At 44.2% G+C, this 14,033-nt stretch overlaps 1 protein-coding gene across 2 annotated transcripts in view; it reads right to left on the reverse strand.

Moving 5' to 3' along the window:
* Window positions 1-14,033, reverse strand: part of AGXT2 (alanine--glyoxylate aminotransferase 2) — a 399,919-nt gene that overhangs the window by 205,075 nt on the left and 180,811 nt on the right. Inside the window, exon 8 of one of the 2 annotated variants that reach the window (XM_078674933.1) lies at window positions 4,008-4,104. In XM_078674933.1, the coding sequence (XP_078531059.1) occupies window positions 4,008-4,104 (97 nt within the window). Of the gene's footprint in view, window positions 1-4,007; window positions 4,109-14,033 lie in introns of both variants that reach the window. The other variant, XM_078674934.1, reaches the window with a different exon arrangement.

Raw genomic sequence — 14,033 nt, forward strand, 5'->3', positions numbered from 1 at the left:
TAGTCATAAAGGTAGTGTAAGTCTGCTTCATAGTAAGCAGTATCAGTGTGATAGGAAATGTAGAACATGATTGAGGAAGAAGGGGAAGATATTACTAGTCCAGGATTGTGTAAATGATCTTCAACATTTTAATTCTGAAAGTTGTGGAAATGCGAAAAGACGGGATTGGCTAACAAGAAATCCAAGAGTTATACATGGCTCTGACAAGATTTGGCCTTGTGGAATCTTGTGGTAGAGAGCAAGAAGTCATTTATTGTATGTAACATGTTTTTGAAAACGATGGAGGTTTTCTTTCAGAAAGTGGCGGGTTGAAAGTAATAACAGCACAACAGAGTGTAAGCTGTTCATAGGACATCCTTGGCCGTCATGGAAAGTAAGTTAACTTTAAGGAGTTCTGAATTCTGATTTCTAATGTTGTATGGGTTTTTTAAACACAATCATTTTGATTGTGGTTTTTTTTCCCCGCTGTTATATGATGAATACCTTCAAGTCACTGTTTTAGTGAAATTTGATACATTCTGAGAACAGCAAAAATAAACCATTTAACATGTATAATTAATTCTGTTCTGTTTGCATTTATGATGTACATGTAGAACTGTGTAGGAGGCATGGAGAAGGTGAGGCTTCTGTAAGTGTCAAAGTTGTTGCATACAGTCCTCATATTCTACGTAGTCTTTTATATTTCATTACTTTCACTGTTTCTGACTGATCTAAAAAATTTTTTTTAAAAAGAACAGTAAGTATAAGGGAAGGAAACAGACAGTTATGTTAAAAGAAACACAGCTATAGGGAATAAACTAGGGATACTGTTACCCGCAATCCTCTGCTGATGATGTCACTGAGCATGTCATGAATGATGTAATATGTGACATCATCAGCAGTGGATTACGGGTAATAGTATCTCTAGTTTACTCCCTTATAGCTGTCTTTCTTTTAACATAAGTGTCTGTTTCCTTCCCTTATACTTACTGTTCTTTTTAAAAAAAAAAATTTTTGGGTTCGCTTCCGGTTCGCGTACCGGGGAGCGAACTGGGAAGCGAACTAAGAGAAATAGAGGTTGGCACAGTTGCAAATATTGTACCAATTTTTTAATAACGGGGAGGTAGTTCTGAAAAGAACTTTTTTTTAAATTGTTTTTGTTGTTTTATATTTTTTTTATTATTTTTCTGAACATTTTTTTACTTTTTTTGAATTTTTCTGAACAGTTTTATAATTTTTTTGTTTTTTTTTCGGAGGGGGCAACGAAAACGATTCATTGTAAAGGGCTCAACAGGAGCAAGAAAACAAAAAAAAAGAATTTATTGTTTGGGGAGTTTCGGACAAACATGAGCATGATTGTCAATAGCTCTGTTGATCAGAGTGATGCTACTTTCTGCGTAGCAAATGAATCCACTGCAATGTAGGCAGACTTGTTTTACTTCACGAAATCTCGTTTGTATATTTGGCACCATCTCCCTGCCCTCTGGTCCCGTTACTTCCGGTACAACAGATCTTCTGGCCATAATAGGGAGATTATCTAGGTCGTCCTGTTCCTCTTCTTCGTCTTCTTGCTGAATTATAACTTTAGCAGGTGGTCCACTCTTCCTTGGATGTGGTGGAGGTGGTGGGGAAGCACCAGCTGAAGCTAGTAAAGAAGCCATTGCTCACTGGTAACAAAGGGTCTTTCTCTCACAATGATGAAAGTCAGAGTGAGGAAAGAAGGAGGGATTTTCACCATTTGGGAAAAAAAATAGTTCTCAACCAATGAAAAGTGTTCATTTTAGATCATATGACCTAGTCTTACATCATTAGGAAACCGAAAGTGAAATGAACCAATGAAAAGTGTTATTACCAAGTCACATGACCTGCTGTGTGTATGTTACGCGCTTTGCAGGGCCTCCCGGTTTGCTTCCAGAAACCTGTGCTTTGCGACTCGGTAAGCGTACGAGTTCGCTAACGTAGCACGTCATATGACGTATCACGCGACAACGCGAAACGTCATGCGGACGGGAGGCGTCACGATGTTGTTTTCTAACGCGGCAGTTGCGGTAAAGAAACGTTTACCGGCTCGTGGTCTATTTCGCGGCATCAAGGTCAGCTAACGGGAAGCTTCCCGATTCGCGAAGCGGGAACGAAGAAAAAAAAATATTTAAAAAAAAAAAGTTATTAATAAACATATAAAATATATTTTTGGATTTAAAGAAGAATACATTTTACAGCTACAGATATTAGCTGTTAAAAAACCAATGAAATTCACTGAAAAAACCATAGGTTATAGACCATATATAGTTAGGAATTTGCATTTACAAAACCTTGAAAATTCACTGAAAAAACCATAGGTTAGAGACCATATATAGTTAGCTGGACATTTTATTGACATAAAACCAATGAAATTCCATATATAGTTAGTTGCACTAACTATATATCGTGCACCCGCAATCCACTGCTGATGATGTCACATATTACATCATTCATGACATGGTCAGTGACATCACTGATGACATCACTGATGACATCTCAAATGACATCACTGATGACATCACTGATGACATCTCAAATGACATCAATGATGACATCATGACACACCAATACCAGTTACTACATACGCACTCACTGATTCCTACGTCTACACACACATTCACTCATTCACCCATACAATCACTCATACATACAGTCACTCATTATTACAACACTATCATATGCACTCATACACCTATGCAGACACTCACACACTGCCACTCATCCATGGAGTTACTCACACACATAGTCAGTCCTGTAAAGAATCAATCACACTTCCATTTCCTCATCTATACAGTTAAACACAGAACACCATACTTCAGTGACATCACTGATGACATCACTGATGACATCTCAAATGACATCACTGATGACATCTCAAATGACATCACTGATGACATCATGAAACACCAATACCAGTTACTACATACGCACTCACTGATTCCTACGTCTACACACACATTCACTCATTCACCCATACAATCACTCATACATACAGTCACTCATTATTACAACACTATCATATGCACTCATACACCTAGTCAGTCCTGTGAAGAATCAATCACACTTCGATTTCCTCATCTATACAGTTAAACACAGACCACCATACTTTTTCACACATATACTAACACATACTTACTCTCTTATACAATCACTGATACAAGTACACATTGATATGCACAGAGTCACACACCTCCCAGCCAGCCACACACACACTCAGTCTTCCATACATCCACTCATTCTTCAATATGTAAAACATATTTAAACTTTACAAAAACACAGACACTAGATGATGTCATCAGTGATGTCATTTGAGATGTCATCAGTGATGTCATCAGTGATGTCATTTGAGATGTCATCAGTGATGTCATCAGTGATGTCACTGACCATGTCATGAATGATGTAATATGTGACATCATCAGCAGTGGATTGCGGGTGCACGATATATAGTTAGTGCAACTAACTATATATGGAATTTCATTGGTTTTATGTCAATAAAATGTCCAGCTAACTATATATGGTCTCTAACCTATGGTTTTTTCAGTGAATTTTCAAGGTTTTGTAAATGCAAATTCCTAACTATATATGGTCTATAACCTATGGTTTTTTCAGTGAATATATATATATATAAAAAAGGAGGGGTGAAGCCGTGCAGAGTGGGAGTTGTGCGGTGCAGTTTTGAGGAGCTGCTTTTGACAGTCGGACAGGAAGTGCTGGATTCATCCATGTCTTTGCTCCAGGTGAGATTTCACTCCTGTTCCCACTGCTCTGCCTTCTAAGGATGCTAGAGTGCTAATAGCCATATTACTGCAATAATTTACAGGCCCTCGCCTACGTCATGCATCAATAATCGTGGGTGCAGACAATTAACACCTGGTATTGCACACAACTGTGTGTAATACCGCATAGAAGATTGGATTCAGAATCATTTTAACAGCTATGAATTTCATATTTTAATAAGTCAATGCATCAGTCTTTTGTGTTATTATTTTGCCTGTAAAGCCTCTCACCTGAATTGGCTCAGCAATAAATCCAGCTATCCTTTTAGGCACACATGTATTTAAGGTCTCCTTTAACTGGTCGATATACTTGTCATTTGCTTGACAGCTACCTGCGTCGAGAAAGCAGAAACACAATAAACATCTCTTGATCGCCATGGCCTTATATTCCACAACATACTGAGCAATCTGTTTCACATTTATGGGCATTTGTTCATCAGGTCCTGATCCAAACACATTGGATATCAGCATTTTACACACACCACCATATTAGTAATCAATTACGTCATACTCAAAGACAGACCTAAAATGTACCTAGTGAACATGATGCGTAAATTACTCATTTATACAGAAATAAAATGAGAATACCAGTATATATCCCTCTTACCAAACAAAATGCAAGGAGGCAGGCCATACGGCAAGCCGATAGACCAGAATGGACAGCCCTACAGAAGGAGTTTATGGATCTTTAATGGTAGAGGAATAATGATATTGCCTTTGTCAAACATCTTATCCAGAACTGGGTATTTTTGGAGGAATTCCATCTTTAAAAAAATCATTGCACTGAAGAGAACGCTATTGAATGCCACCCATCCTCTATTAGCATGGCATGGTAGGCAATACACTACTTTGATTGACGTATTTAACTAAGATGGAATTGGGCAACAGTTGCATATTTCGTGGCGCCTGTTCAAAGAAAAAACAAGCTGGCAAAATCGGAGTACTCTCTTTAGGTCTAGCGTTAACCAGGAACTTTTGATATAGCTAAAATTATATGTATCAAACACCTTCTTATAAGGGGTTTCAGCTAGCCAACTCCATCCATTGGTCAATTATTGTGTTATTCACAATTTCTTCGCCAATTAGAGCATTCAGCATAGGATAATGGGTCTGCCCATTGCAGCCACTGCAAACCTCACTGAGTGAAAACATTCTGCCGTTTTACAAGGAGCACACCAACACACAAAGTGCCTGGGACTGCTACGGCAACGTATGCTTTTTAAGAAAAAAAAATATTTTTGTTTAGCCAGTGTTTTTTTTAATTGAATAGGCCTGTAATTTCTCTGTCTAACTTGTTTTGCAAAAAACATTACCAAACAAGCATTGGCCAAAGCCAAAAAGCTGGCAACCAATGCCAGACCTACTCGCTTTGACACTTCTCGTTTTAGGGCTAAGAACTTTTGATTTTTACAAATTTCTTTATGTGTATATAATATATAATGCTCTAACTAATAGGTTAATTCAGCTAGCTCACTTCATCAGTTGGTCTGTTGTTGTGTCAATCCCATTTTTGCTCCAACCACCACAGCACACTGAATGAGGCAGTGGCTCAGCCCGCTTCAGCCTTCAGCACTTCCTTATAGCACCGGAGGTTGCTACCCGGTTGTGCTTTCCTTCCAGATGGCAGTTTTTTATTTCAATGTGTTTGGAAAGATATCCATTTCTGTAGAGTCGGCGCTCTAGCTCACGTCAACCGCGTGATGACGCGGCACGCCCGCGGCCATTACAGGATGCGCGCGCATCCTAAGGAAAAGAGCGCGAGTGTCGGAGCCGGCAATATATGCGGCTCGGCACTCTCTGGTGCCTCATAAGCAAATTAAAAGCTTAAACACAATTACGGCTCCTGTCATCATTTCGGGGGTAAACGAGAATACTACAATGGCGACGAGGAGGTGATAATGAGAAAATAAGGGACAAGGAAAAAAAAAAAAACTAACCACAGGCATACTGACCACCGAGCCCCAGGGACAGGAGCACTTCCCAAACAACACGACGTGCTCGCCCAAATACCACTTGTAAGGAACAAGGACACCAGAGAGCGTGGCAGAGCCCACCCACGTGCAAAGGAGCCACATAGCCGCCACAGAAGGTGAGAGGGCCGAAATAAGGGGACAAGACAGAGTAGGACCCCACCGACCCCACACCCTAAGGAGGGAGAGCTGGCGACCTCAGGGAAAGGCGAAGGGGAAGACAACAAGAGCCCCCAGAGACACCCAAAGAAACAGGAGGAGGACGACTCGCCAGGCAGCCCCAAGAATCACAGTGGGACTAGCCCCCCAGTAAAGCGTGAGAGGATGTGCACCCAATCGTCTTCGGCCATGGCACCAGTGCCTTTCCTACCCAAACCAGGGGAACCCCTCATGCGGTGGGAAGATTGGAGAGAATATATAGACAACTTCATAGAAGTACTGGAGGATGAAAATGAGGAGAAATTCACAAGCCAGAGGAAGAGACACATTCTACTACTTCACCTAGGTCCGGAGGGACTCAGAGTTTTCAAGAACTTAGTACCCAGACAAAGGGTAAGCACGGACGACGACGTCTACGCTCATGCCATCGAGAAATTAAATGAACACTTTCGACCGGTGGTCTGCGTCTCAATCGACAGATACAATTTCCAACAAAGGAAACAAGAGGCAGGTGAATCAGTTGAAGAATACGTGGCGGCATTGAGGAAATTGGCCTCCACGTGCAACTACGCAGCGTTCCAGGATAAGTTCATCAAGGATCAGATTGTGATGCACACTACAAGAAAAGCGGTGCAGGAGAAACTATGGGCAAGCGGAGACACCACGCTGAAGGAAGTCATGGCGACGGTCAAGAAAGCGGAACTCGCAAAACGGTGTGCTGAAGCAGCGAAGAAAGAGCCGGTGGCCAGACCAATGGTGAACAGGATTGAGGATGAGGGATCCCGAAGGGAAGGCATGTACAGAGGTACAATGCAGAAGAATCCCAACAGGTGGCAAGGAAATCCAGAACCCCCAGGAAAACAGGCGGGAACCAGCAAGCGGAACTGTTACAGATGCTGGAGCATGGTGCATGAGGCTCACGACAGGAAGTGCCCGGCATTTCGCGCCAAATGCCTGTTCTGCGGGATCGTAGGGCACTATGAAAAGGTGTGCCGCAAGAAAGCGACCAAGTCCATGGTGAAGTTTGTAGAACAAGAGCAGGAAGATCAAGGAGAAGACAACTATGAGGAAGACGACACCGTGCTATGCATTTATGATCAGATACTCTGCGTCGACAACAAAAGGTCAACCAAGCCTGTGCTGGACATGACAATAGAAGGAGTACCAATCAGCATAGTGGCGGACACAGGCTCCCCATACACCATAGTCCAGAGGGCAGTATTGAACGAGACATTCAAGCCATCGCTGGGTCCGGAACTGGAGCGTCTAGACATTCGCCCAGTCACGTACAACGGAGACCGCATACCCATGGCAGGATTCAGACCGCTGAAGTTTGAATTTAGAGGGCGCACAGCTATCTGCAAGCTGTACGTCTCGGAGAAGGGACCCTCGGTCCTGGGCTGGTTGGATCAAGGGGACCTGGGTATGAAACTAGACCCGGGAGGAAAGGTCCAGATACTGCTCACTGAACCTGACAGTTGGCCGGATATGGATCAGTGGAAGAAGGAGTACCCCAAGGTATTCGGAGGCAAGGTGGGGAGACTGGAGAAGTTTACGCACAAGATAATACTCAAGGAAGGAGCGGTACCGGTATCGCACAAAGTGAGGAACATACCCCTGGCTGTAAGAGAGGCAGTCCAGGAAGAGCTACAAGATCTAGAGAACAAGGGCATAATCGAACCCATCACGTGCGCAGAATGGTTGGCACCACTGGTGGTGGTAATGAAGCCCAGTGGGAAGGTCAGGCTGTGTGTTGACCTCCGCGAACTCAACAAGAGCATCGTAGTGGAAAAATTTCCTTTGCCCCGCATTGAGGAGATGCTAGCAAAAACCCAGGGGATAAAGTGGTATTCCACAATAGACTTGACTGCTGCATACCACCAGATCGCACTACATTCGGATAGTAAGAGACTTACGTCCTTCATCACCCCCTTTGGGTGCTACCAGTTCTGCCGCATGCCGTTTGGACTGGCATCGGCTGCGACGGTGTTCCAAAAGCTGATGCATCAACTCTTCAGGAACATTGATGGCATCCAATATTTTCAGGACGATATCCTGGTGATGGGGCGAGACAGACTAGACCACGATGCCAAACTGACCAAGGTGCTGAGCGTTCTGGAAAAAAAGGGCCTGACAGCGGAATGGAAAAAATGCCGCCTGGGCATGGAATCAGTAACCTATCTAGGGCACTAGGGCACGAGATAGGAGTACAAGGCATTAAACCAAAAACTGAAAATGTGAGAGCGATTTGTGACGCACCGCCCCCCACCAACAGAGAGGATGTCAGATCCTTCTTGGGCATGGCGGAGTATTATAGCAAGTTTGTCCAACACTTCGCAACAAAGACCCACCATATGCGGCAATTGACAAGGGAGAAGACGCCATTCAACTGGACAGCAGAAACACAATAAGAGTTCGAGAGCATGAAGAAAGATGTGGTGAATGCAGTGCCCTTACAGGGATATGACCCTCAGAGCCAAACGGTACTCACGACGGACGCCAGCGACAAGGGGCTGGGCGCAGTGCTGATGCAGGATAGAGGCCAAGGAGTGGTGGAAACATTGAGCTTCGCATCACGCACACTGAGTGACACTGAAAAGAAGTTCAGCGTCATTGAAAAGAAGATGCTGGCAGTAGTATGGGCAATGGGAAGATTTCGACAATTCCTGTGGGGCACACGGTTCTAGTTGAAGACGGACCACAAACCGTTAGTAAAGGTATTAACCTCGAGTGGACATGCCAGTGCCACGCCCAGAATAGCCAAAATGACATTGAAGCTGCTGGAGTACAGATATGATGTGGAGTATATCCCAGGCAGCAGGAACAAAGTAGATGACTATCTGAGCAGAGCAGCAGCTATGGAGACAGAAGCAGAAGACGGAGAAATCGGAGCAGAAATCGGTGGCATTGACGGAGGATCAGGAAAGGGTCATCAGCAACCAAGAATGGCACGAAGCGTATAAGGAGGATGAAGACTTACAGAAGGTGAAGGAATGCATAATGAAGGGATGGCCGGAGAAAAGACACATGGATGAAAACCTGAGGAAGTTCTATGAAATCAGGGAAGAACTATCAGTCGGCGACAAGGGAATGTTCATATACAGAGGGGACAAGGTCATCCCCCCGGCAGGAATGGTTCCAAGATTACTAGAGATACTCCACGAGGGACACCTAGGAATTGGGAAGATGAAATTACGGAGCAAGCAAGGGTACTGGTGGCCGGGCGTGGATGCCCAAGCTGAACGGCACGTCAGGGAGTGTGCACAATGTCAAGAAGTGGACAAAACACTGAAACCCTTGAGACCAGCACTAGGGAAGTTCGAGTCCCCAAGGAACCTGTGGGAAGAACTGTCCATTGATATCCTAGGCCCAATTCTGGACGGACAAGGAACCCAGAAATATGTATGCGTCCTTATAGACAGGTACTCCAAGTGGCCAGAAATGAAGGTATCGGAAGCGATGGACACGGAGACAGTGGTAAAATTTCTGAGCGACACTTTTGTGGGAGAAGGCATTCCCAAAACCATACTAATTGACAATGGGCCGCAGTTCATGTCAGAGAAATGGGCCAACTTTATGAAGAGAAATGGAATTGTATCCAAGCACACGTCTATTTACCACCCGGCCTGGAATGGCTTAGTAGAACGTTTCAATAGGGTGGTAATGGGGTCGGTGCAGGCCGCCATCATGAGTGATAAAGATTGGGAGAAGGAAATATGGAAAATGATATGGGCCTACCGAATTACACCCACGGGAACAGGATATAGCCCTTTCCAGATACTGAGAGGTCGAGACCCATTCACGAGAGACAACAGAGCGTGGAAGGAAAAAACAGTGACCAGCCAATGGTCCCCAGCTGTAGTCCATGGCAACCTGGAGAAAGCGCAAGCAGTGTATGCCAAGCAGTATAACGCACGAAGGAACGTGAGAGACACTGGACTGGAGCAAGGTGAATGGGTGAGGGTCAAGCTGGCGACGTTACAAAGGAAAGGGGACAGCAAGTACAGCAAACCACTCCAAGTCAAGGAGATATATGACAGAGCAGCCTTATTGAGTGATGGCAATGTGTGGTCCCAAGATAGGATGGCGAGGTGCAACAGGATAGTGAGATGGGACACCGATGAGCACGACCAAGAAGGAACTGCGGAGAGTGGACTGGAAAGGGAATCTTCCAGTTGGGAAGAAGATGCAGAAACGGGAGGTTCGAATGAGGAACAAGGCAGCAGCATCGACCCTCGAGCAGAAGCAGAAAGGAGCACAAGGCGGTCAATGGAGAGCCCAGCTGAACTCCGCCAAGGTGAAGGCAGCGGAGCTAACCGGGAGAGAGGGGACACTGCGACCCCGGTAAGATACACCCGAGGGGGGAGAGCGGTGGTGAGACCGTCCAGGTTTCAGGACTATGATATGAGTGATGGACAATAGTTCCAGTTTTGTTATATTTGTAAAAAGGGGAGATATGTAGAGTCGGCGCTCTAGCTCACGTCAACCGCGTGATGACGCGGCATGCCCGCGGCCATTACAGGATGCGCACGCATCCTAAGAAAAAGAGCGCGAGTGTCGGAGCCGGCAATATATGCGGCTCGGCGCTCTCTGGTGCCTCATAAGCAAATTAAAAGCTTAAACACAATTACGGCTCCTGTCATCATTTCGGGGGTAAACGAGAACACTACAATTTCATGCTTGTATATTGATAATATATTAAAAACATACAAAAGCATGTTCAGGTGAATCAAGGAGGCAGGCAAAAGACAAGGATTCCCTAATTTGCAAATGAGGACATGCTTCTTAGGATTGTCCCAGTGCACATTACGTGCCGGCTCAATCTGTATTACAAAAGGGGTCATGCAAGTATCTGTAGGCCCTTGTGTATTACCAAGTGTCCCATTGCACAGATAACAAGTGAACACCAATTGTGCCCCTAGGCACTTTCTGTAATAGAGCATCTGGTGCCTAGAACCTGCAAATGTAATTCTACAGGTTTTATACACTACGGCTTAATACGAGTTTTGACTCAGTACGGATAAGATTAGAGTTTAGGATCAAAAGTCTCAATATGAGAGTGGTGAAGGCCTTAGTAAAATATACATACAGTGGGCAAGTTAGATGATAATGTACTGGGTGGAAGAGACGGGCGCCCTCAGCCCGTACCAGGCGGGCTTTAGGAAGGGAGTCTCCACAGTGGACCAGGTTTTTCGCCTGAACATCATCTATTGGAGGGTAGCGATATTCGAAGGTGGCAGCTTATACACAATATTTGTGGATTTGAGGGCCGCCTTCGACCTAGTGCCGAGATGGAAACTCTGGAGTGTTCTGGCCGAGATGGGGGTTCCCCCGGATATTCTGATAATTTTACAGAGACTGCACCATAACAACTATGCCCGGGTTAGGTGCAGGAAACTTGGGGAACTGACGGACAGATTCTCCGTTGACAGGGGGGTTAGGCAGGGTTGTGTACTGGCACCGACCCTGTTCTGCCTCTTTGTCAACGGGGTAATCGCCCATCTTAACGGCACTGAAAACACTGATGCCCCGAGGTTGGGCGGCAGCAGGGTGCCTGCAATCATGTTTGCTGATGACACCCTGCTGCTGTCCAAAACCCCCATGGGGATACAGAGGATCCTTGACTCTTTTGTGGCCTTCTGCACCGATAGGGGATTGGAAATCAATGCAGCAAAAACTAAGTTTATGGTTCTGAACCCAACCCCAAGATTACGCCCGAATCCCCTACTGGGATCATCACGTTTAGAGAGAGTCTCCACCTTTGAATACCTTGGTGTAACGTTGAATGAAACCATGTCCTGGGGAACACACCAGACCAGGGCTAATCTTAAATTAGTGCAGACCACAGGGGGCATTGCTCGGATGTTGAAAAGTTCCACATATCGTCCGTTGGGGCCACTTATTCAGATCTACAAGGCACAGGCCAGGGGGGCCATTATGTATGGGGCGGAACTGTGGGGTCACATATCCTCCCGCAGTTTGTCTGTCACTGAGAATAACTTCATTAGACAGATAGTTGCACTCCCTTCTAGTACTCCGCTCCTCCCTTTGAGGATGGATTTGGGACTGAGACCAATAGCAGATGAGCTGGGTCTCAGACCCATAGCCTTCTGGCGGAGGCTATGGAGTAGTGAAGAACTTTCTACTTACAGGGCGGAGCTGAGGGAGTTTTTAACCCACCCCAAAGCTTTGCAGATCCCGTGGATAAAATATATCCAAAAGTCTTGTATGAAACTAGGGATCCCCGATTTGTGGCTTGATCCAGCGAATGCTTCACTAAAGATCCCACGAAAAGCTCTGGCCACTGCTTATCATGAGCAGAAATTAGCTATGGCCTTGGACTCCCAGGGTGAGGGGTCATTAACATCTGCATTTACGCAATGCAAGGATTCATATAGGCTGGAGAGGGTACTGGATGCTATGTCCCCCGTGCAGGCCAGGAAGCTATTTCTCCAATGGAGATATGGCACATTACCTCTTCGATCCTATACTAGCTCCTGGTCAACACCGCCCTCTACCAAGCAATGCCCGGCATGTGCTTGTGAGGAGGAAAGTGATCTACATGTGGTCTTGTTCTGCCCAACTTACAAGGCCGCGAGGAAATATTGGCTCCTACCACTCATTAGAAACCTTGGTTGTCGGGAGTACCTCCCCATGTATAGAATTCTAAAAACTGATCTTTCGGGTCCAATTGTGTTTGCACTGGTTAAATTTCTTGTAAATGTTTGGCATACTCGCACCCGTATCTTAAAGTCGCAGGTTCCCATATAATTTTTAGTTCAAACAATTTTAAATGTATGGTCTTTTATCCGTTCTCACTCTAGTTGCATTTAATTTTTAGGGTGGAACGATTTTACTCTGTATAATATGCATTTGTTGTTTATTTCCGATGATTTTATAATGTTTCAAATGTGTACTTATTTTATATCTTTGATGGTCAAACTGGCCGAAATAAAGATTGAGAATGGGATAATGTAAAAATGTTAATTTATCTTTTTACTATTTAACATTTTTAATTTAATGTTGATGTACTATGCGTAATAATTTCATATAATGAAATGCACAAAGGAAGGATAACCTTTATTGTCAGATTCCTTTTATTGAAATATCATGTGACAGTAGAAGAATTGCCTGATAAGACAACACCTTATGAAAATATTCTCTCTTTTACTAGTCCTCTGCTGTAGGATTTCAGGATGAATATGATCCTCCAGTCCTTCAACACTGTACAACAGTGTTTCCCAAACTTTTTCGACCCGCTGCTCCCTTGACCCATTGGCCATTGCCCGTGGTACTCCACTTTTATTTTATTTGGATTGGGGGGCTGTCAGCCCAGCCTTGAGAATACTTGCATTTTTCTCCCTGAAAATAATTGGGAAGAAGCGGATGAAGGTATTATAATCATATATGCAGGGCGTTTCATATTACTATGGCAGCGCCTCTAATAAAGTATTCCTAGTTAAACTTCTTTGCCCATGCCTTTTTTAAAGTACCCTCTCAAACTTTTTTATCCCACTTACAGTGTTAGATAGCACTCCTATGCATGTAGGCCCCATTGCCTATGCTTGAAGAATATTTGCATGCACTTCCATTTCTACCCATGTCATACATGCCAACCCACATATCACTGCAGGATGACTCACGATTTTTTAAACCACATACAGCTTTATTTTTGCTGTCTCCTCCCTAAAACTGCCTCCAAATCAATGTAAGCCCAAAAGAATCCTCTGATTTGTTTTTTTAAACGTCCCTCTTGCTTGCTTCCAAATTTTGGCATTATGCCATATTTGGTGTTTTACTTCCCTGTGCTCAAAGAGAGAGCAAGTCTCTCTGGAAATGTGTGTTTACTGAAAGAAATATGTACTGAAGTACCTATGGTTCAAGTACAAGTGTCAATACTTAATGTGTTTAATACACAGGACATCTGTACTTTCCTGATAACTTGCATTGGTGTAAAATGCATTTCGCAAAAAAAACTATTAATGAGTCTAACAAAATAAATCAGGCATCTTCCGCTTACTCTGGGAGTGTTGGAGCATGGGGATTCGGTGAAATATGGAGGTCATCTCCCTCAACATGCCTTCAATTAAGCACTACGTTTACAGCTTTAGGCATGTCACTTACAAAT

This window comes from Lissotriton helveticus, chromosome 2_1 (assembly GCF_964261635.1).
Source record: "Lissotriton helveticus chromosome 2_1, aLisHel1.1, whole genome shotgun sequence".
Taxonomy (NCBI): Eukaryota; Metazoa; Chordata; class Amphibia; order Caudata; family Salamandridae; genus Lissotriton; species Lissotriton helveticus.